The 26,167-nt window shown below is 40.5% G+C and overlaps 1 protein-coding gene across 1 annotated transcript in view; it reads right to left on the bottom strand.

The window, feature by feature from the left end:
* LOC126355741 (tRNA pseudouridine synthase Pus10) overlaps positions 1-26,167 on the bottom strand; it is an 87,319-nt gene that overhangs the window by 49,524 nt on the left and 11,628 nt on the right. The window contains exon 6 of the mRNA XM_050006122.1: positions 23,387-23,579. Coding sequence (XP_049862079.1) covers positions 23,387-23,579 — 193 coding nt within the window. The remainder of the gene's footprint in view (positions 1-23,386; positions 23,580-26,167) is intronic.

Raw genomic sequence — 26,167 nt, 5'->3', positions numbered from 1 at the left:
TACATGTGCTTCTGCACTGTTTTTCTATAAACCTATCTCAAGAGTATTACAAAGTATTTGACAATGAAACCAAACATTAATGTGGTCAAGTTTTATGATGCATTCTACTTTTTGTCATCACATGAGGTCCTGCATACACTTCTGCATAGTTGTTCTATAAACTATCTCAAGAGCATGACAAAGTATTTGATAATGAAATCAAACTTTAATTTGGTCAAATTTTTTGATGCACTCTACTTTTTGTCATCACACGAGGTCCAGGATAATTAAAGTTAGGGATCGAAATGTCTTGTTCATGGGTTTACTCCACACTACAAGTCAGAAGGAATACTTCTATATAAAGAACCTATAACAGAAACATGTAATATAAAGGGTGTTACAAAAAGGTATGGCCAAACTTTCAGGAAACATTCCACACACACAAATAAAGAAAATATGTTATGTGGACATGTGTCCGGCAGTATGTACTGTACTTCCTCAATTCACTGCCATGATTTCATACGGGATACTGTACCTGTGCTGCTAGAACATGTGCCTTTACAAGTACGATACAACATGTGGTTCATGCACGATGGAGCTCCTGCACATTTCAGTCGAAGTATTTGTACGCTTCTCAACAACAGATTCGGTGACCGATGGATCGGTAGAGGCAGACCAATTCCATGGCCTCCACGCTCTACTGACCTCAACACTCTTGACTTTCATTTATGGGGGCATTTCAAAGCTCTTGTCTACGCAACCCTGGTACCAAATGTAGAGACTCTTCATGCTCGTATTGTGGACGGCTGTGATACAATACGCCATTCTCTAGGGCTGCATCAGCGCATCAGGGATTCCATGCAACCGAGGGTGGATGCATGTATCCTCGCTAACGGACGACATTTTGAACTTTTCCTGTAACAAGGTGTTTGAAGACACGCTGTTATGTTCTGTTGCTGTGTGTTTCCATTCCATTAATGTGATTTGAAGAGAAGTAATAAAATGGGCTCTAACATGGAAAGTAAGCGTTTCTGGACACATGTCCACATAACATATTTTCTCTTTTTGTGTGTGAGGAATGTTTCCTGAATGTTTGGCCGTACCTTTTTGTAACACCCTGTATAGTTGCTGCGTGAAGTCTGGTCTGCAACAGCAAGAACTGGGGCTTGTTTCATCATCTCCCTTCCAAAATTGGAGTGCCTTAACTCCAAAAATAGGAAGTAGCTCTCTAGCACACTTCTCTTTCACTATGTACTTGTTTCACCCCCCCTGTGCTCCCATTCGCCCCCAGTCTGTATCTCCTAGTACTTCCTTTATTTTCTTCTGCAGCTTATTTATTCCTTTTATATGATTACCATCCACATTAACTCTTTACTCCAGTATCAGTCTTCATTTTCAGTATTTATTATTTAATGTTGTTTCTTATGACAGTTAGAGGTGGGACTCTGTCACCTCCAAAGGTCCAAGGCATTTTGCTCTGATTGTTGCCAGCATCATATTTAAAGTACCAGGGAAGCAGGTTGCTAGCCTTACTTGCCCTGAGTCCCATTTAGTATTACCCCTAACGGTTGAGGGACTAACCGGTGGATTTGGTAGTCTTTGCCGTATGAGCACAAAGGTGACCACGACTCAGAATATGTCCGAGATGCCCTGCCTTATTCCAAAGTAACTGGTATCCCGACTGTCAAGACCACTTACTTGGCAACTCATACGTTGCCCGTGGTTCATGAACTAGGACATGACTACAGGAACCCACACCATGAACCACAACCATACCTGCAGGCTCTATAGATGTAGCAGTCAGGGCGAACAGGCTTGGATGGTGGGGTCATGTTACACGCATGGGAGAAGCAAGGTTACCCAAGAGACTCATGGGTTCAGCAGTAGAGGGTAGGAGGAGTCGGGGCAGACCAAGGAGAAGGTACCTGGATTCGGTTAAGAATGATTTTGAAGTAATATGTTTAACATCAGAAGAGGCACCATTGTTAGCACTGAATAGGGGATCATGGAGGAATTTTATAAGGGGGCTATGCTCCAGACTGAACGTTGAAAGGCATAATCAGTCTTAAATGATGATGATGATGATGTTGTTTCTTGTTTCTTTTAACAATCTTTTTCTCATAATTTGTCTGGCTCTATTTACCATCTCTTTGCATTTTCACACTGAGACTTTTTATTTCAAATTTAGGTCTCTTGTCTGTAATACCAACTATCTAAAGAGCTGTATATTACTCTGGTTTCCAAATCTCTTTCTCAATAAATTGTTACTTTCAAACCCTTTCCTGGAACTTATGACTCTCTTTATTTACTTTTCCTCCAAATGCTGTAAGCTCTACTTTCTTCATTTTAGATATGGGGATGGGGAATTCCAATATAACTGAAGTGCAAGTAACCATACCATACAGCAATCAATAAATAAATTAAAGATTAATAAGGCTTGTTGTGAAGATCTGATATACAATAAGTTATTAAAGAATAGATGACCACAACCACAACTGTAATTAGAACTACAGTTTTTAATAGAAATGATTTGTAAGAGTGAATCCATACCTGCAGACTGATTATGTGTCCCATATTTAAGAAGAACAATCTCCTTGTGAGTGATAACTACAGAGGAATTGCTTCATTGGATATCTCTTATAAAATCCTATCAATTTTCCCATTAAACAGACTGATCCCAATAACTGAAGAATCAGTTGGGGACTACCAGTGCAGTTTCTGCAGAAATGGATCCACATTAGATAATTTATACACTCTAAGGCAAACAACAGTCTAGGTGTGTGAATTCAATGTAGATGTCTACATATTACTTCTAGATTTCAAAAAGACCTATTATAACGTACACCAACACAAACTCCTGAATGTAATGAGGTGTTTTGAAATACCCTTGAAGTTAGCAGATTAGTTAAAATGTGTATAGATTGAACTTTTGTCATCTAAAGACACATGTGACTGAAACGGAAAATTTTAAGGTGTGCGATGGACTGAACAAGGGAATGTCATTTCATTTACTTTATTTAATGTCATCTTAAAGAAGGCAGATAGACAATTTGCTAAAAGTAATCCACAAGGAATCCAGATGTATGAGGTGAACATTATTAGACTTACTATGCAAATTATGTACCATTAATAAGTGGTTCCACACCAGAATTAAACAAATTGATGCAAAATTATTACAAAATTACTGTGAAAACAGGGTTATGTGTTAATGAAAAAAAGAGAATATCTAGTCAAAAGAAAGAAAATCCAAATTGATGCACCTTAAGACAGTTGACAGCTCCAAGTACTTAGTCTTTTTAGTTAAGTAACAACAGCAGAATGGGTATAAAAACAGATGCCTGTCCAACAACAGTGAAAAAAACACATTTTAGTTTAGGCAAAATCTTAAAGAAAAAAGAGTTCTTAACTTTAAAATCTGCTTGTTCCTTTCAACTGTTATACTGGTAACACTATAAGGACATGAATCATTAATACACTCCTGGAAACTGAAATAAGAACACCGTGAATTCATTGTCCCAGGAAGGGGAAACTTTATTGACACATTCCTGGGGTCAGATACATCACATGATCACATTGACAGAACCACAGGCACATAGACACAGGCAACAGAGCATGCACAATGTCGGCACTAGTACAGTGTATATCCACCTTTCGCAGCAATGCAGGCTGCTGTTCTCCCATGGAGACGATCGTCGAGATGCTGGATTTTGTCCTGTGGAACGGCTTGCCATGCCATTTCCACCTGGCGCCTCAGTTGGACCAGCGTTCATGCTGGACGTGCAGACCGCGTGAGACGACGCTTCATCCAGTCCCAAACATGCTCAATGGGAGACAGATCCGGAGATCTTGCTGGCCAGGGTAGTTGACTTACACCTTCTAGAGCACGTTGGGTGGCACGGGATACATGCGGACGTGCATTGTCCTGTTGGAACAGCAAGTTCCCTTGCCAGTCTAGGAATGGTAGAACGATGGGTTCGATGACGGTTTGGATGTACCGTGCACTATTCAGTGTCCCCTCGACGATCACCAGAGGTGTACGGCCAGTGTAGGAGATCGCTCCCCACACCATGATGCCGGGTGTTGGCCCAGTGTGCCTCGGTCGTATGCAGTCCTGATTGTGGCGCTCACCTGCATGGCGCCAAACACGCATACGACCATCATTGGCACCAAGGCAGAAGCGACTCTCGTCGCTGAAGACGACACGTCTCCATTCGTCCCTCCATTCACGCCTGTCGCGACACCACTGGAGGCGGGCTGCACGATGTTGGGGCGTGAGTGGAAGACTGCCTAACGGTGTGCGGGACCGTAGCCCAGCTTCATGGAGACGGTTGCGAATGGTCCTCGCCGATACCCCAGGAGCAACAGTGTCCCTAATTTGCTGGGAAGTGGCGATGCGGTCCCCTACGGCACTGCGTAGGATCCTACGGTCTTGGCGTGCATCCGTGCGTCGCTGCGGTCCGGTCCCAGGTCGACGGGCACGTGCACCTTCTGCCGACCACTGGCGACAATATCGATGTACTGTGGAGACCTCACGCCCCACGTGTTGAGCAATTCGGCGGTACGTCCACCCGGCCTCCCGCATTCCCACTATACACCCTCGCTCAAAGTCCGTCAACTGCACATACGGTTCACGTCCATGCTGTCGCGGCATGCTACCAGTGTTAAAGACTGCGATGGAGCTCCGTATGCCACGGCAAACTGGCTGACACTGACGGCGACGGTGCACAAATGCTGCGCAGCTAGCGCCATTCGACGGCCAACACCGCGGTTCCTGGTGTGTCCGCTGTGCCGTGCGTGTGATCATTGCTTGTACAGCCCTCTCGCAGTGACCGGAGCAAGTATGTGGGTCTGACACACCGGTGTCAATGTGTTCTTTTTTCCATTTCCAGGAGTGTATTTAGAAGGAAAGATGAAGAAAAACTATTAATCTTTGAAAGACAAATACTAAGGAATATTTTCAGACCTGTATATATATGATGAAAATAACATGGACTGGAGGATAAGAAAGAAAAAATTAAAGAATTGCAAGAGCTGCGCACACAAAGTAATAAGGTCAAAGTGTTACAGAAGAGGTCAAACTAGGGAGGCCGCATACAGCAAGCATAATGGAGAATAGACTACCTAGAATAGTATTCTGTAGAACAATAGATGGATTGAGAGGAAGAGAAGACTCACAATTAGGTGGCAAGATGACACTGGGGAGGTCACAGGCAGGATGAACACCAATGCCAATGGACAAACAGTGCACTCAACAGAAAGAAACAGAAGATCTTTGCACAGCCCTTGCCACGTGCAAAGTAAAATAAGCAAGGATGAGCAAACCAGAAAGGAAAATAAATCCGTTGAGTACATATAATTCTAGTCACCAAACAGAGGCAGCATAGAGCAGCAGACATGTAAGAAATGTCAATATGCTACTCAACATTTGGACAAAGCCATTCAGGAGAGAGCTAGTAAACATACACAGCCACTAACTATCCTTATGCTGCAACTTATTAATCTGTTAACTCTCTGACACACGACTGTCTTAAAGCTCAGCTTTAGCCTATCTGCTGCTCCACATATTGTCCTTTTTGGAGCATTCTCAGTGCAAAATCCTCTTCCATTCTTCTATTAAAACTCTTCCTTTCCACTAGATTAAATAATTATTTTTCCACAAAATTCTTTATGTCTCTGACTCAGTTATTCATTTGTATTCAGCACTCAGTTATAAGTAGTGTACAGTAACATGATGTTTTCCTCTCTTCCTTGCAATCAGATGAAATATGTTTGTGGAAAAACATTGTTTAGGCAGTTACCGTGCAGAAGACTTTCCACTGTGCCTACACTGGTTTGATGAACATACACAGATGGAATGGGACATGCAAGACAGAGTGCCACTGAGGTGCGGCAGGGACTTGGAGCCTCCACAAGTTGTGAAGGAGTCACTTATGCTTTAGTGTCATGTCTTGTCAGTATTTTGGAAGGCAGAAAACAAGAGGCATTGCCTACAACAACAACAACACCCAGAAACAGTTGAAAGAAGCTGAACAGATATGTCATTCTCTTCTGTTTTGCTCAGAAATTCAGTTTGATATTCTGATTAATAAGAGATCTGCTTGCCCAGTGTTGTAACTGTTACATACGAGGAACAAAATACAGAAGAGTTCTTTAAAAAGCAGTTATGTCATTTCATAACTAGAATATTCAAAGCTCTCTTCCAGTTCTCGACTGCAAAGGGAGAAGAAGTCAAATGGGAAGAGTTGGTGGCATTGCATAGCAGGCCCATTGCAGCAAGAGAATTCTGGAAAGGTGACCACACAAGAGAATAATTAAGGTAAAAAGTATCGTCAATAGTAACAGGGTGAAAGATCACAGGGAAGCGAATAAGTCTTCAGGGTTCAGTAAAGCTACAGAGTGGCACTGTTACACACCATTTTGGCACCCGAAGTACAAGACGTGCAAAGACAAGAGAGTTTTATCAGAAATGAGAATAAGTTTCAAAAAGCAGCTGTAGAAAATATAACATTGCCTACAGCAGCTGAAGTAAACAGTAAAGAAGACATAGGCAAGCACTCACTGTTTTATTGCCCAATGTAATTACAATATTTAAGTAGCAATTTTGTGACCTATTAAAAACAAAATAAGTGTGAATTATAAAAGCAGAAGGGATAAATGAGATTAGTTGACCATAGCAACCAGGTCAACAACATGAAATATTTATATGTTGAAATAACTGTCAACAAAAGTCAAGAAACATTATATCGATGAAACAGAAGATTTTGATGCGCTGATCCCGAGGCTACAAGTGCAATAGCAGTGCAGCCTCACTCCGCAGTGCAGTGTTGTTGTTATTGTTATTATTATTATTATTATTATTATTATTATTATTGTGGTGATCTGTTTGTGCAGTGTTGTAAATAAATGTTCTACTGATCTTAAAACAGAATTACAGGATTTCAAGGCTCTTGAATATATTATATATTGTTATGAATACTGTAAGCCCTGTGCCATCTGCAACATGGAAACTAGTTTAGCCAAAATGTTAGAAAAGCTAAAACCATTAGACAAACTGTCAAATAGTGTCAAACCCTTCAAACAGCAGGTGGAATTGGAGGGAGAGGGGTGGGGGGATCCTGACACTGAAACCATCAAAGACGAGTTGGTGGATAATATGAAAATTAGGAAAGTAGAGCTATCTAATAATATTAATGGCCAGGACAAACAATAGATAAAGTATCTACAAAAGTAGATAAAATTTCTAAAACACAAGAAACCTTATTAAAACTACCTAGGAGTTACAGCATAAAATAGAAAAATGATGTGATTTAGTACGGAAAGATATTGAAGAGCAGTTTAAAGAGGCACACAATGGATTGAAGACACTGAAGGATCAAATTCTAGGCATGCGAAATCATGTAAATGTGCTGGAAATTGGCTGATGTAACTAGTGACACAAATACTTTGACTAGTTCAGAAGGACGCAAGTTCAAGTAAAGGTAGACACTGCCAGTGCTACACCAAATTCTGTGGGCAGCACTGTAGTATACAAGAAGGAATTTCTAAAGTTCAGACCAGACGGTTTTGTACACCCAGCAGCATTTTTGAAGCAGTTTAAAGAAGTATTACATAAGGGTTGGGCAGACACCATGAACACTAACTTTATTGTTGAACATTTAGAATGAGAAGTACTAAATTGGAGTTCTAAACACAGAAATAAGTTTAGACTTTGAGTCAATTTGAAGTAGTGTTCAAGTGAGAATTTGGATTCTATTCTAAAGCCTACAATGTTCTAAGCCTAATTTTGAAAAATATTCAAGATACAATGATGATTATTTTAGCTGTGGAAGCAGCATATCAGGGGACAGTAAACATAGTGATGCTAAATTGTGTCTGTATTTAAAGTTTATTGCAATAAATATCTGTGCCTTATGGATTACCTATGGAAAGCTTTATGTTGTTATTATTATGTAATATGTACGCTGTCATGTCATTTCTTGTACATTGAAGGACAAAAGTTTGTTAACATTGAAATCCCTACTGTATCAGGCATCCTACATTATTTAGATGCCCTGTACTTACTAAGAAGAAGTATACTAATTAACACAGACATAGCTGGTACAGACTTACAATGCATTCTCTCTCCTGATCCATGAGGTGGTTATAATAGTTAACCTAGAGGACATTACAACTTACTGTGGATGCAGTATGCCTTATATTACCACTCACAAATCTGGAGAAACAGACTTTTATTTATATCATCTTCACAATTACATTTACTATAATTACTTACCTAAGGCAAAGAAGGTCTTATTTGTTTGTTTAATGATTTGTGAATAAAAAGAATTTTATTGAAAAGTTTACGTATTTACATAACAGAAAGAATGTTGCTATGTATGCTGTGGCAGAAAATGAAGTGTTAAATACTCGTCTAATCACTGGTTCAGTAGCGCATAAGCCTCTCTAACAGATACAAATGCATTGATGCGTATCAAATCTGATAGTCAATTTATTGAATCTGGATATTAAAGGAATATTACAACTGTTGGTACAAATATCTTTAGGTATACCTGTTACTTTATTGTATTTCTAATTTGATTCTGATTTTAACTAACTGAAGCTTTACAGTCACACTATCTTTTATTCAATGGTAGGTATATACTGCACGCGCACACACACACACACACACACACACACACACACACACACACACACACACAAGCAGACATCTGTATGTCTGCTTGTGTCTGTGTATGTATGTATGGATGGATGGATGTGTGTGTGTGTGTGTGTGTGTGTGTGTGTGTGTGTGTGTGTGTGTGTGTGTCGCGCGCGCGCGCGCGCGCGAGTATATACCTATCCTTCCTTCCCTCTAAGGTCAGTCTTTCCGCTCCCAGGATTGGAATGACTCCTTACCCTCTCCCTTAAAACCCACATCCTTTCATCTTTCCTTTTCCTTCCCTCTTTCCTGACGAAGCAGCTGCCGGTTGCGAAAGCTCGAAATTCTGTGTGTGTGTTTTATTTATTGTGCATATCTACCGGCGCTTTCCTGCTTGTTAAGTCTTGGAATCTTTGTTTTTAATGTGTTACATTTTACTTAGACACGAATCGGTTCAATTAATACATTCAGATTATCATGAAAAACTAAACAATGCACAATCTTAAAGATGTAAAATAAAGTTTTTAAAGACATAAGATAAATTTTTTGGTAGAGGCATGCAGCCCTATTTGTTCAGCACTCTGAACAAATTATGGTCACATACCTTCACAAAGAATGTTTACCTTATGTAATTAATTTGTGTATGTGTCAACCTTGTGGCTAGCTGCTCCTGCTTATAACTTCTGTTGTATTTACAGTTTTTCCTTGTTTTTGTGCACCACATGTGTCTTAAGTTATTTATAATATTTTTTGCCCATCTTAATGTTACCTCAACTTCTTTTTAAGTATCTATTTATTTTATTCATCTCAATGCCTTTCTTACTATTTCATAACTGTATTGTTTCTAAAACTGATCTTTGGCTTGCTTTTACTCCTTGAGAAAGAAAATAATTCACAGCACTGAAGATCATTTACTACCAAATTTTTGTGTCTGGCTTAACCAACTGTGAGGGGTCTGTCACAGCATTTTTTTAAAAATGAATGTTATGTTATTTTTTAATGAATTAAATAGGACTACATCAAACTGTATTTTTCAATTCAAAACATCTATTCAAAAAACACACTGGGAAAATTACTTCTATTTGTTACTAAATGACACTTTCTGGATGACAGATATAAGACGTAAAACCACTTTGTGATAAAGGATGTGGCACTGCCAGTATAAAAATATGATGCATGAATTACTGTTTCCTATCTTAGACATTTATTTTATAATATGTTTAATGATTACAGGTGACTTCCTTCTGAGAAAGATACCCTTAGGGGTATCAAAACCTGGTTAAGGTTTTTACATTAAACTTATGCAACCGCTTGGCTGTAAACTTTATATACTGAAAATTAATTTATGACTGCTGCTGTCAACCGTGTTTAAAATTGTGAGCTTCCTGATGAATGAATGCAATATCATGGAAAGTCCACTACTACTAAACAGCTTTGGTATCAACACTGTAATGACTATCAACAAGGACTTGATGTAAATATGTTCAGATAATCGAAATGTAGTGCAGTGCACTTAATAGTGCTAGATCCTATGGTTAAAGTTATGAAGACCAATGGATAGTAAACTGATTTGATGTATTGTGCCACAAGACAAAGCAGGAAAAAGAATTGGGAAAAATTAGAAAAATTCACATGAAAATCATGAGAAGAGGCAATGAGTGGGCAAGAACCCCCCCACCGAATTATCTGTGTTATCCAAGGATCTTACTTTCAACCCTAAACCTGCATTTAACCATGCTGCTCTGATGAAGAATGTGGTGTCACCGCCAGACACCACACTTACTAGCTGGTAGCCTTTAAATCGGTCGCGGTCTGGTAGTATACGTCGGACCCGCATGTCGCCACTATCAGTGATTGCAGACCAAGCGCCGCCACACGGCAGGTCTAGAGAGACTTCCTAGCACTTGCCCCAGTTGTACAGTCGACTTTGCTAGCGATGGTTCACTGACTAAATATGCTCTCATTTGCCGAGACGATAGTTAGCATAGCCTTCAGCTATGTTAGTTGCTACGACCTAGCAAGGCGCCATAATCAGTTATTATTGATATTGTAAATCATGTACCGTCAAGACCGACGTTAATCATTAATGGATTAAAGTTAAGTATTCCACCAGCTACGTCCGTTTTTCTGAAGTCTAATTTCCTTGCCCTGTTGCAGACCTCACTCCAGCCTGCGTGAGCTAAAACGCGTGCCTTTCGGCCTCCTCTAGTAACACGGTGTTGGCTCTCCTGCCAACCACAACAAAGAACCTACTTTCCTTTACATGCAATATCAACTGGAAATATCACTTTGCAACTCAATACCAAAACCTTTGCAATAGCAAACCTGACATTGAATCCTGCATAGAACAGTTCCAACCACAATCCCAACTTAATCCGCCACCACTATCACCTCAGAATCTTCCCTTACAAGCCTTCCAAGAATTCTTCACATCCAGTGTTGCTTCACAACCTTTCCTCAGGTACCTACAACATGACCCTAATGTGTCCTCTACAGAACACCAGGCCCTACGTTCACTTAAAGCTGATGACTTCATCATTATCCTCCCAGCAGACCAAGGATCTGCCACTGTGGTACTTGAATGACAGGAGTATGTTAGTGAAGGTCTGCACCAGCTGTCTCTCACCTCTACTTACAGCATCTGCCATCAAGGTCCCATCCCTGTCATTCAAACTGACCTGCATGCCCTCCTAAAATTCTCAGGCACCTCACAAGGACTTACAACACCTCAATCCAAAGAGCTTCTTACCCCACCCAAACCATACACTCTTTATCTTTTACCTTCGTCCTAAGATCCACAAACCAAGTCATCCTGATTCCAAACCTATGATGCCCTTCTTACTCATCTTAATCAACTTTATACTTACCAATAATTACTTCACCTTTGGGGACAGACAAACAAACTGATCAGGGGTACAGCCAAGGGAAGCAGGATGGCTTCTTCCTAGGCCAATGTTTACAGGGGTCACATGGAGGGGGCTTTCCTGGGATCCATTAGCCTTCAGCACCTGGTTTGGTTTAGATACACTGATGACATCTTTGCTGTATGGACTCATGGTGAGGCTGGCCTGTTAAGATTTCTAGAATCTCTAAATACCTTCTCCCATTTAAATTTCACATGGGCATATTCCTAATCCTATGCCACTTTCCTTGATGTTGATCTCATCCTCCTGAAGGCCAGCTACACTCTTCCATTTACATCAAACCTACTAATAAACAACAGTACTTACATTTTGACAGTTACCATCCTTTCCATGTGCAAATGTATTTGTTTGGATGCAGATCCTTTACAGCAATACACCAGTACTCTCACTTCAGCGTTCACTGGACATAAGTATCCCAACAGCCTAGTTCAAGAGTAGATTTCCCGGGCCATTACATCCAATCCTGGTACTGCTGATCCCTCCAAAAAACAACTTTGGAGCACACCACTTGTCACCCAGTATTATCCTGGTCTTAAGAGTATTAATCAGCTACTTCGACAAGGCCATGACTTCCCAAAATCATGCCCTGGAATGATATCCATCCTGCCTGACATTTTGCCCACCACACCTAGAATAGCTTTTTGTCTCCCTCCCAGTTTCCGCAATATCCTAGTCACACCCTATGCTCCTTCCGCACTCATCTCCCTACCCTATGGCTCATAGCCCTGTGACCATCCCCACGGCACGACTTGCCGTATGCACCCTCCTACCATCCCTATTCCAGCCCTGTACCTGGTAAAACATATACTCTCAAAGAGAGAGCCACCTGTGAAATGGCACGTCACATACCAGCTGTATGTGAACACTCTTCAGCTTTTACATCGACATGACTACCACTAAGTTATTAGTGAGGATGAATGGGCATAGGCAGAGGGTGTATACAGGCAGCGCACAGTATCCTGTTGCAGAGCATGCTGTTCAACATGACAGTCATGACCTCGGTGTCTGTTTCATCACACGCACCATCTGGATTCTTCCCCCCAGATTCTTTCTCAGAATTCCGCGTGTGAGAACTACCACTACAACATGTCCTTGGTTCTTGCCACCCACTTGGCCTAAATTTACATAATTCCACCTCAGCATTTCTTCACAGTAACTTCTCGTTTCTTCACTCCATTTTCGTTTTCTACAGCTTTTATTTTCTGACCAGTCCATTTTTCACTGTCCATCCTACCACCTCTGTTACATACAATGCACTTAGCTTTTCACTCTTATTAAACCATGCACAATGTTTTAGTAGCAATCTCTGTCTTGCATGTTACCCTGTTCTCAGGTTTTCAAATCTTGTCCGGTGCAGTCCCCAACAATCAGTCTTTTCTTCTCATACCATCCGGTAAGTCTCCCCTGACCTGGGTTTCTGGGTGACTTTTCTCAACTGCACCGTCTTCCTTCCCTTTCAACTCCTCTGACAGAAGAAGGAGCTACTGGCTGTGAAAGCTTGTAAAAGAGAATACTTTGATTTTAATGATTTTACTACTTCTCTGGGAGATGAGAGTCTCATTTCCATTTTACTGAAGTAATTTGTAGAGACTGGGCTCAGATATTTCACTGCACTGTTTACTGAACCTGATGTCCCCTAGCTGTTGGAAACAGAAACAAAGTACCGGCTTGACATGTTTGCAACATTAGATGTGCTTGTCACCAATGTCTCATTTTATCTGTTCCTCTTCACTTTCAGCCCCACAAAGAAGGCTGTGAATGGAATATGCTAATAAATAATACAAATATTGACACTTACGTAAGGAAAGGAAGACTGGTGTTTAACATACTGTCAGTGACAAGGTCATTACAAATGGAGCACAAGCTCAGAATGGGTAAGGATATAAATTAGGTAATCATGAAGCACATCGTTTTCAAAAAAGAAACAATTCCAGCATTTGCCTTAATTGACATAAGGAAAAGCTTGTAAAAACCTGACTTGGACGGGTGGATATGAATCTGTGCCTCCTTGCTCAATCTGTTAAAACATACATTCCACAAATAGCTAGATTATTACTTTCTCGGAATGAAACAACGGAGGATAACAACAGTAAGTGAATCATTATGGACCTCTGTCATAAAATATATAAAAATAATAATATGTCTTACAGGCACATTAGGAGCACCTGATGATGTCAGCAAGATATGTCAACAATTCTTTTGGCAGTCAGACATGATTATCTGGCTGAAAACGCAGGAACAGACAAATCTTCGAAAGGAGAGCACTAGAGCTTGAAATCTGCATTTTTTTAAAACTTGGATTTACCAATGCCAGCCTGTTGTTGTAGTGTTCATAATTTCCACTTTGTCCAAATTGGTCCTACTGCCTCTCTTTCTCTCTTTATCTCCCTCGTATATCTCTCATTAAGTAAAATTGTGGACATATATTAAATCTGTAGTGACTCTCACTATATACAACGGTACAATACGGTAGTCTGTACAAGAGTTCCACCGCTCCAAGCTGCATTGTGTTTATTCTTTGTTTTTTATTATTTAGTTACTCCTTGTTTTCCTCTCACTGATACTGAATGTCATGCAGACTGCATACTTCTGTGTAATTAATTTACATGTGGAAATAAATCTTTCCATGAGTTAACCACATGTAATTGGCATCACCCGACATGATCACGCATAACAGTACTGCAGCACCGACTGTGATGCTCTGCGCTACATCAAAACTACGATTGTTACTCCCGTGCCAGCCACATTGGGTTTTCATTCAGCACAAAGGTGTACACCTCGTCAGTGCCTACCAAGCCAACCTTAAGTAATGGACTTATCAGCAGGGTCACGATCAAACCACGGCCTTTTTGACAACTTAACCCGTTGCTTTGGTTCACACAATTATAGAGCGATTTACAGCAGATAAAATTAAAGTTAGTTACGTGGTAGCTGAGTTAATATAAAATCTTGACACATATATCTAAGACATTCTCACTACACCTCTGGAAACTGAACTATATGCTGCTATAAAGAATGTGTTGACCATATGACTGTCCCAGTCTGAAGCCAAATATCTGGAAAACCTTTTACAGACACAGGAATTAGGTGACAAAACTCCGTCGCAACTACTTCGTCGCCTGCATACTCTTGCAAGTAATGCTGTCAATGAAGATTTATTAAACAACCTATGCATATCTTCCTACTGGAAGTTGCACAAAAGATTTTAATGGTTCAGAGATCTGAAGGCATTAGCACAAACAACTCATTGGATACCAGAAACGTATCAGATGACAAGCGCTGCAACAATGGCTGCTGCACAAGACAGCACAACCTCAGCGACTTTGTTGTCACAATAATTTCAATTAGCTGGGCTTACAGTGCAAGTGACCGTGCTACAAAAAGTACATAAAAAGCAATGCACACATTGACAATCAAGGAGTTGAAATAGTTCACCAGTGACACACAACATATACCGGTACCATAGAAAACTTGGCGAAGAGGCATGAAAGTGTATAACACCACGTAAAGTGAATTGTGATGCGGATACGGTAGCAGCTGGAACAACAATATTTTTTTTGTTAAAGACTGCCCCACAAAAGTGCAGTACCTGATACCCACCAGGGCAGAAATATCAGTGCCTCCCATGACCAACAAACCATGTCACAGCCATGATGAGGTTTGCCTGTATACTGCAAATGACACAGAGATTACGACAGATGGACACGTCACTTTACTACTCAATTTCAGACTGCATCTACGTTTGAGTGGTGGTTAACCATGGCTGATGTATCACACCCCATACTAGGAGCTGACTTCCTGGCATTCTACAATTCAAAAATTCCCAGAGATCGCAAAGCAATCACTAAAGTTAACACATGTCAAACACTCAACTGTTCATCATATTCTCACTACCCCAGACCCACTCTTGACGTTTAGCACCAGATAAATTACAAATTCTCAAACAAGTGTTTCGTAGCATGTTAGTTCAAGGCATTTGTCACTATTTGTCACTTTTCAAGTAGCAGCTGGGCAGCCCCTCTTCATGTGGTACCAAAAAAGAAGAATGGTTGGTGCCCTTGCGGTGATTACCAGCAATGAAATGTGAGAACCATTCCAGGAAGATATCTTGTGCCACATATCGAGGACTACAAGACAAACAGACAAACAATTTTTACAACAATAGATTTGGTCAGAGCATACTATCAGATTCCGGTTGCTCTTGAAGATCTTCCCAAGATAGCTGCCACTATGCCATTTGGTTTATTTTAGTTCATGTGAATGCCATTCAGGCTCTGTAATGCAACACAGGCTTTTCAGCAATATAACCGTTATGTCCACTTCTGAAGAGGAGCACATGCGGCGTTTGATGAAGTTGTTTGAATATTTGCATGTACAAGAACTAGTAGTAAACCCATCAAAATGTATTTTTCGCATCAACTACATCCAGTTTCTTGGCTACACAGTGGATGCAAGTAGCATCCGACCACCACAAGACAAGTTGGAAGCCATATGTGGATACCCACAGCCAGTTACAACTCAGCAGTTGCAGATTTATCTTGGTGTAATAAATTTCTACCAATACTTTGTGTCGCATCATGCACTGATAATAGCACCATTGAATGAACTCTTGAAAGATGCACATAGGCCAAACGATAGATTGCGATGGACAAGCGAGGCAGACCATGCTTTCCATGTTATCAAAACAGCAACAGCGGATGCAGCTCTACTAGCACACCCTCAAATGTGCTGCTATCATTACTGATCGGAGCTTCTGCTAAAGCAGTTGGAGGAGTGTTGCAGCAGATGATAAACCAGAGTTGGCAAGTGCTTGCTTTTTTTAGCCAAAAGCTGTACCCTCACAACAGATGTGGGTGACAGGCCATTGCAAACCATGACAACCTACACTGTAGTAAAAAAAATTCAAGCATTCTTTGGAAAGCCGCAATTTCAGTATCTTTACAGGCCACAAGTTATTAACATATGCTTTCAAAGTGAAACCAAGCAAGGCATCACCAAGACAACTGAGGCATACTGACTACATTGGCCAATTCACAACCAACATAATATATGTGCAAGGCAAACTTAATGTAGATACTGATGCACTATCTCAGATTCAGGCATTGGCAGTAATCAAGCATTCATCACTGCACGCTGAGGCCATGTTGTTGTTGTTGTTGTTGTTTGTTGTTGTTGTGGTCTTCAGTCCTGAGACTGGTTTGATGCACCTATCCATGCTACCCTATCCTGTGCAAGTTTCTTCATCTCCCAGTACCTACTGCAACCAACATCCTTCTGAATCTGCTTAGTGTATTCATCTCTTGGTCTCCCTCTACAATTTTTACCCTTCACACTGCCCTCCAATACTAAACTGGTCATCCGTTGATGCCTCAGAACATGTCCTACCAACCGATCCCTTCTTCTAGTCAAGTTGTGCCACAAACTCCTCTTCTCCCCAATTCTGTTCAATACCTCCTCATTAGTTATGTGATATACCCATCTAATCTTTAGCATTCTTCTGTAGCACCACATTTCGAAAGCTTCTATTCTCTTCCTGTCTAAACTATTTATCGTCCACGTTTCACTTCCATACATGGCTACACTCCATTCATATACTTTCAGAAACGACTTCCTGACACTTAAATCTATACTCGATGTTAACAAATTTCTCTTCTTCAGAAACGCTTTCCTTGACATTGCCAGTCTACCTTTTATATCTTCTCTACTTCGGCCATCATCAGTTATTTTGCTCCCCAGATAGCAAAACTCCTTTACTACTTTAAGTGTCTAATTTCCTAATCTAATTGCCTCAGATACTGAGGCCATAGATGCAGCTATTGATTTTGATGTCGTGGCATGGGTACAACAAGATGATGAGGTGCTGCATTCAATGCTTGTGCAAAAATTAGGTTCCCAGCTATGAAGAGGAGCAATACCAGGCACAAACGTGCAGTTATACTGAGACATCACCAAGTTAAAGTCTGGGCCATTTGTTCTGCAGCAATTTCAAGCTCTGGCAATCACTTCAATACACAATCTAGCACATCCTGGAGTCTGAGGAACCATAACAAAGTATGGCCTGTCAAAAGAACAAAGTCACACAACATGTCAAGGCACTGGTAGGTACATTTATACTGCCTAACCATTGATTTTACCATGTCCAAATGGATGTTGTAGTCCCTGCAATTACTGTCTTATGATTGTGGGAAGATACTCGAGATGGCCAGAAGCATTACCTACGACAGACATCACTTTGGAGATAGTGGCAACAATGTTTTTCAGAGGAAGGATTGTGTATTTTGGCATACCATAGTAAACAATGACAGATCAAGGGCATCTATTTGAGACATACCTCTTTAAGGCCCTTGCCACACTGTTAAGTGTCAAGCAAATAAGGACCACCACGTATCAACCCCCAGTGAACGGCTTGGTGGAACTCCTACACTGACCACTGAAATCAGCCATGGAATGTCACGCAGCAGACAACTGGACAAGAAGTCTACTGATTGTTTTACTAGGATTGCGGACAACCTTCAAGCCTGACTCACAAGGCACAGTGGAAGAATTGGTGTACCGCCAATTCTTACATCAGCCTGGAGAGTTCATCTATGATATGGACGATGAAATTATCACAGTGTCAGACTTTGCCACCAAGTTGTGTTTACCACAGTTACACTTCACTGTATCAAACTAGCATTTAAACTCATGGCCAACAGAAAAAGAATTGGCACCGAGAAACATGGAAAAGGGAGAAGTAGCAACGAAAGATCCACCTAGCATGGCCAGCTACAGATGAGGCTTGACAAACATCGTTTGCTGCCACGCAGCAAATACCAGCAGGCGCTACCATTCTGCAAACTAGAAGAACACATTGATCCTAAGGAGAAGCCCCTGAGTTTCGAGAAAGGCATAATGACCCGATCTGGATGGCATATCAAATTTAATGAGACGTATCGCTGACACAGGAGGGGGGAACTGTGTAGTGACTCCACTATGTACAGGGTGTGGTAGATAAGTAATGAGACTGGCCGCTGCGCGGCGCCCCAGTCGCTCGCAGGGCAGTCTCCACCTGTACGTCACGTGGTGGGGGATCTGAGCTAACAATAGAACCGGTTCGCAGTCGCGTCGGAGCTCTGGTGCAGTGAGGGTCCAGCTTCGCGTATTACGTTGTTTGTGTGCCCGTGACACTTTTGAAAATGCTGAAGATGGATCGCTCGATAGAACAGCGGTATGCAATCAAATTTTGCTTTCGCTTGGGCAAAACTGCTTCGGAAACTTTTGTTATGATTACAGAGGCCTACAAATAAGACTCCCTATCAAGAGCTCAACTGTTCCGGTGGTTTAATGAATTTAAAAACGGGAGGGAATCCGTTGAAGACATGGAACGATCTGGACGCCCTTCAACGAGTCGTGTGGATGAAACGGTGGCCAAAGTGAAAGAACTCCTGAACTTTGACCGTCGTTTAAGTCTCAAAATGATCGCCGATGAGGTCTCCATGAATAAATTTACAGTTCACCAAATTGGTACGCAAGATTTGATGATGAGGAAAGTTTGTGCAAAATCGGTTCCCCGAGTGCTCACCGCCGAACAAAAGCAACAACGAGTGGACATTTGCCGTGAGATGTTGCATGATTTGGAAAATAATCCAGACTTTTTAGACAACGTAGTAACAGGCGACGAATTGTGGACATTCCAGTACGACCCGGAGACGAAAGCCCAGAGCTCGGAGTGGCACACACCGGCATCCCCGCGGCCAAAGAAAGCAAGAATGTCAAAGTCCCGCATCAAGACAATGCTGATTGTGTTTTTCGACTAGCGGGGGTTAATTCACAAAGAGTTTGTCCCTCAGGGGAAGACTGTCAATGCCGAATTCTACAAAGAAGTCCTTCAGCGATTGCACAGAGCTGTCAAACGGAAGCGACAGGACCTTGCTCAACGCTGGCGTCTCCACCACGACAATGCTCGGGCGCACACAGAGTTCCTCGTGACCTCCTACTTGACCCGAATTGGAGTTGAAGTTCTGCCACAGCCACCATACAGCCCTGACTTGAGTCCTCCTGATTTCTTCCCATTTCCGAAGGTCAAAAGATGCCTGAAGGGTCATCGTTTCGACGATATTCCGAACATCCAACGTGCTGTCACGAAGGCACTAACTGGGATAACTCAAACGGACTACGGTGGGGCCTATGAAGCTTGGAAAACGTGCTGGCAACGTTGTGTCGACGCCCAAGGCGAGTACTTTGAAGAATATTAACATTTTGTACAAATTGGATCAATAAATTTGTTTTTCTAGACTGAGTCTCATTACTTATCTACCACACCCTGTACATTTCTCAGTACAGTGGTGTAGACTGTATTGAGAGTTCCAAGGTTCCACGCCACACTGTGTTTATTCTTTGCTTTTGATTGTATAGTTATTCCTTGATTTTGTCTTGTTGAAATTGGATGTTGTGCAAACGGCATAGTTCCATGAAATTAATTTATATGTGGAAATAAATCTTTTCACAAGATAACCACAAATCCATGCACAGGATCTACTGGCTCAATCACTTTCATAAGTTTGCAGATAATTCACTTCCCAAGTATATATGTCACGAATGGCACTGTGAACTTCTGAGAAAGGATTCTGCATTACTCTGAGGAACTAGTCTGGGATAAGCTGTGACCAATTTCACCAGTTTTGCTTTTCCAACATTTCAAATCATACTACCCATAAACTGAAAAGAATCCACCATTTTATCATCGCTCTACCCATCCCATTAATACAACCTTTTTTGTACATCAGTGGCAAGGATAGAGGTACGACAATTTAATTTTTTTTAACTGTCTTAAAATATTATGCAAGGGGAGGATACGGAATAAAGAAGAATGGTAATTATTGTTGTATAACTCTGCTTGTTCTAAGGATTTCCTGTCCCATAACTGTATGCTGCTCCAACAATAACCACAGACACATATTTTTCTTATATATTCCCTTTTTATCAGACTTCACTAATTTATGCCATGATGGTCCATTATATACTTCCTCAGAACAGAGAACATAATTAAGTCCTTGCTTTCTCCTTATATTTCAGTTATGCATTAGTGTAACTACAATTTCATATTTCTTTGAAATAGATCAGTAATCTATTTGTCAATCATTCTTTCAATAATAATAATACAACAGTTAATTATCCTCAGGCAGTGCAGAGAAGGGTGGCTGTCAGTTTAAGTTGTGATGTCAGAAACGCAAGGGGCTTTCTCTTACCCCCTTTATCAAATAGTGCTACTGCAGCTTACTACCACAGGCAAGGGACACTTTGTTCTATTTACTAGCCACACTTCAAGTCAGTTGAGAAACCATGCACTGCATACTGTACGCCAGAGACAGGTGACGAGACAGACCAAACTTTTGAACTATGAAATTGGCAGGCGATGTACATAATGTTTTAGAATTTGCAAATAGATTTTAAAAAATGGATGTTAAAAAAATCTTCAAAAGACCAATGGAGTTAGTCCTAAAAGGAAACCTTTGTAAGTATTGGATTAAACAAGTCAAACCAGGGAAATATATTTACTCTCAGTGGGCCAACAACAGCGAAGCTTAAGTCACTATTGCATACATATTTTCTTCCAATCTTGTTACACACATTCACACGGAATTATTCTTTCTTTATATACTGAGTATAAACAATAACTTTACAATGTATCAGTGGTTCAGAAGAATAATTTTATATGGAACACTGTGGTCTGACAAGCTGGAGTACAACCTCAAATTTGTTCACACTGTGCGCCTAGGCAATGGTGCAGTATCATGTTCTGCCTCCCAAACTGCTAACTGTGATGTAAAGAGTGAAAGAAAGAGAGTAAGTGAATCTCTCTTGGTAGCTACACAAATGATGAGTTAGTTTCTCTTGTGGTGAGCAAGCTACTACAGAACTATGTGACATTCTGGTAGCCCTAATCATATGTTTTTCACTTTGAGTTTGCTGCTGTTTGATTAGTAGTGACAGTGATTGTGAGTCAAAAGAGCGTTGCATCAAAATGAATTGGTTCACGCCCAATGAATCAGCAGACACGCATTTGTACTTTGGTCTTACACATTCAAACACACATACAGAATGTTTTCCTCAGTAAGCTTTACCGACCCATGTTTTCTTTTCTGCTACTTATTGTACATTTTGAGGAACAGTTTGTCTTGAAATACCTAAATCTCCAAGATGTTGGGTTGGAATATTGATTTTGATGCTTTTTTTTTTTTTTTTTTTTTTTTTTTTTTTTAAGGTTCATCAAGAACTTGCGACATCCTACAGCATTCAAAATGCAGACAAAGAAAATGTGTTTCAACTAGCTGAAGAAAACCCTTGCAGCAGTATCCACTAAATAACTGATAACCTTTTATCCCACAAATAACAGTAAGGAAAATTTAGAATGAAAATGGATACAAAACATTGAAAAATTCAACTGGCATGATTACAAGCAACGCGCTGTGCTTAGCCACTTTTACAATGCTGCATATCAATGCAATCCTGATTTTGCATCATTTGTGTCATTTACTGATGAAGCAACTTTTAATGAAAAAGTATCTTTAATACCAAAATCAATATCTACTTCGCTGTCAAAAATCCTCAAACTTCGTATGAGCAAATGTTGGGAAAAATTTAAAGTCAATGTATATGCAGCCATTTTCTGGGACACCCGATATGGATCTGAAGCACGATGGTGCTCTGGTGCATGGAAACATTCTGGTACGAAAGTACCTACATGAAGCTTACCTGCAATGTTGGACAAAGTTTTAGTCTATTTCCTTGAGCTGCAAGATCAAGGAAATTACACTATCCCCCCCAGGGTTGTGCAAAAGAGCTTGTGTACCCACTGACGAGGAACAAGATCTACTTGTTCGAATCACTGCTGCTGCCTTAATTATTTACAACAAACAAGGTATTTTGTCCACGTTCATGGGGCAATGACACAAAGGTGCAATGCGTGGTTTCAAGTAGACAGAGCTAACTTTGAGATGCTTTTTTAAAAACTGTAGTAGTTACTATAAACAGTCATAAGACTGGAATTTTTATTGGTGTTTTTCTTTTTGTACTCTGTGGGAAATAACAATTTGTTTAATTGTTTAATGTAATTGTTGTTACTTTACATATTGCTCACTGTTATTTTCTAAACCGGATTTGCAATACATGTGATGAACAGATGTCAGAGTCTTGAAATTTTATATTTCTTTAACATCTGTAATTTAAACTTTTTCACAAGAGTGAGGAAAGAAAAAAAAGACTTCTTAAATTTTATGGAAAAACCAATAACATTCACAACTGATCGAAACTTAACCCTTACAAGGAAAGCAGTCTCGTAATAAGAAGGTTAGAGAAACCTAACAAATTAATTGTTAATTTCAAGTTGTCAAAAATTACAAATTTTTGAGGTGTCATTTATGCAAAAGTCAATTTTTAAGTGCAAGAATAAGGCCTCTTTAATATTCAAGGACATTTTAGTGAGAGAAAGAAAGGAGCTCCAAACAGTAAAGACCTCCTAGGCCAGTGACATACGAAGGTAGTAGGATATTCAACAAAATTTTGCAACGCTTGGTAGAATTATAGCTTAGGTGGCTTTTGTAGGTCAATGGGAGGTAGTTTTCAGGCTTAATAAACTACAAGTGTCCTGAATAAAATTGTTCATCTCACCTTCCCCTACAGCACAGTGGTACACTGTTAACAGTTATCATTTATACCCCATACAAGTTTTTAGCTGCATGAAAAATCCAGGCAGTCAAATAGTAACAGATACAACAAAGTTACCAATAAATACTTCAAAATGAAATGATCCTGAAATATAATTAATAATGTAACATTTAACATAAGCAATAAAAATCTGTCTAACCTTGTAACAAGTTGCAGGTCTCTAACGATTACACTATCTGGACTTCCCATGTTAATATCAGCTTGAAGAGCACAGACTTCATCACGGGAGAAACACGTCCGGTGTGGATTCAGCAGCTCCACAGAAAATGGTCGACCACGTCCTAACATACGCACATCAACATCTTCACGGCCCGAAGAAGAAAATCTGGACCCTATAAAACAAAATTTATTGAACAAATATTGCTTAAGATTAGTTTTGTTGTTTTATTTAATATTATAAAAGCTTTCATTTCAAAATACTTATCCATTCAGAAACAATTTCACATCATATATTTATCTACTTTAACTGATATCAATAAAATCAAGCAAAAAAAGACATGCAAACACAACAAAAAATAATTGTATACTATTAATTTTCTGTTCTCCTGACACTAATGGGAAATGGGAGCAGGAAATAGATGGGAGAGGTAAGTAGTGCACATGGAACAGTAAAGACCCTGAGGATCACAGCATTCATTGTGAAACAACATTAGAAAATTACCATGCTGAGCATTGTGCTCTGGGTGGTCAAAACTAGCCCATGAGCATAGTTAATAACTGAACCTTCATATAGACCGATTGAAGACAGCTTGTGAAGCTCACATAAAAAAAATGTTGTTACTGCATTCAGAGGTGAACAGAAAACTATGGTGCAAAATAACTCATACATCTCAACCCAGTTTTAATTCTTTCAGACTGTAATTCAACTGATTTGTCACGTGTCAGAGCTATTTCTCCATGACAGCTACTCTTAAATCAGAGATGAATTTCTGAATAGATAACAGTCTTTGTGCAGCTGTTTCCAGCAAATAAATTTAAATGTAGGTTTAGATTAATTAAAAGCCACTTCTGTAAGTTTATTTATTGTATGGCAATACATAGTACATAGAATATGGAAACATACAAATATACCATTATATAAACATACCATATGTCAGTAGGTAAGAATAAGTACAGAAAGGAGGTAAAAAGAAATGTTAACTATTTTACATGCATATGTTACTGGAAGTTATACAGTTTTATATTAAATTTCTTAGTCCAGTGCCATCAACCAGGTAACGACAGAATTGACTGATACAATCAGATGCTGCATTGGTCCTTGCTGGGCCCTCTAACTTGCACTTGCGGCTAACAGTTTGTTCAGGTTCATTATAGTTACACATTGCAGTAACTGATATAGCCCACCTATGCTTCATGGAGTTGCACCTCACATGTTCTGTTCATATTCTAATCCCCTTTGACCATATTTTCTTAAGAATATTCATTACCGGAAGTTGTAGTGTAGGATCTGTGATATCGAGGTGGTTGATATTTGTTGTTCATCTCCCCTTTCATTCTTTAGTAATGCTGAAATTTTATTCTGTGCTATTTTCCAGACTGGTTTCTGGGACTTCAATCAATGTTGTAATCAACTGTTTGTAGTCATATGGATGGCCAGGTATTGTGGTTGGTACAAATCATGGGATTTCTTTGACATTCACGAAACTGTCTGTCATCCTAGATCAGGTGGTGCAATGTTCTTGAGCACAGGTAAACACAGTGTTGGGGTAGATTTTAACGTACAGGTTGTCATCACCATGGTTTGATTTAGTCGCATATCCAATTTTTTGATGTGTGCACTCTTGAACCAAATGATAGCACAATATTCTCAGGTTAAATAGACCAAAGCAGCTACTGTTGTGAAAAGGGTTTTACTTGGAGTATCCAAACACTGTTTCTAGTTTTTATTTTTTAGCTTGTACACTCAAGGTTTTCATAACATCAAAGAGCAGTTTAGCACAAAAATGAGATGTTTAGGGTGGAATCTGTATCATAACCTCTTTCAATAGGAAAATGGCATTTAGTTGTTTAGCTGTCAGATGGTTATTTTGGTGAAATCCACACATCTCAGCTTTGGAGAAGTGAAGGAGTAACCTTAGATTTTATAATAGTTATGGAATGTGCAGCAGCCACCAGAAAGATAGCGGGAGGCGCACATCGGCACAGCGCGTCATGGACGGTAGTTGCTGCAAGTAGAGTCCTGTCCACCAGAGGGCACGCGACCTCTGCTGGCGGAACAACAACAACAACAACTTAGGCAGCATCGGGCATGCCTAGGATACAGTCCTGGACTACGCTAAGTGAAGTGCAACGTAAAACATGAACTGTGTTACTACACAATTGGCGACGAGTAGGGTCGTTCTTTCGCGTGTTGCGTCGTTGTTCCGGTTTCGCAGCTTATCCACGGCATGGGGGATTTAGTGCGGGTTTTGTTTGAGCAGCAGGCGCAGCTCATGGCCACCATGAAACAAGTGCTTCTGGCATTGCTCTCCACTCAGTCTGCTCCAGCGCCGTTCCCTCCTCCCTTTCCCCCATATGACGAGACAGCGGAGGATTGCGACGCATATGAACATCGCTTTCAGCAGCATTTCCAGGCGTTTCATGTTGCTGATGCGGAGGTATGTCGTGCTCTCTTCTTGTATTGGATATCGCCCTCGCTGTATCAAGTTTTGCGGCAGCCAGCGCCGTTGCTGGAACCCCCGTCCTTGTCTTTTGACGCATTGTGTTCATTGCTGTCTGCATATTATCGTCGCCGCACGCATGTTGTGGCGGCTAGGGTCGAGTTCTATCAATGCAAGAAACAGCCCCATCAGTCTTACCGGGCATGGGCCGCTACCCTGCACGGTCTTAGTCGAAGGAGTCATTTTGTCACGGAGCAGTCGCGAGAGTCGTATGCCCACATTATGGTACACAACGTCATTGTTCTTTCGGCCCCTGATAG

The sequence above is a fragment of the Schistocerca gregaria genome, chromosome 3, assembly GCF_023897955.1.
Source record: "Schistocerca gregaria isolate iqSchGreg1 chromosome 3, iqSchGreg1.2, whole genome shotgun sequence".
In the NCBI taxonomy this organism is placed as follows: domain Eukaryota; kingdom Metazoa; phylum Arthropoda; class Insecta; order Orthoptera; family Acrididae; genus Schistocerca; species Schistocerca gregaria.
Note: the sequence above shows the minus strand (reverse complement) of the source record. Positions and strands in the feature narration are given on the sequence as shown.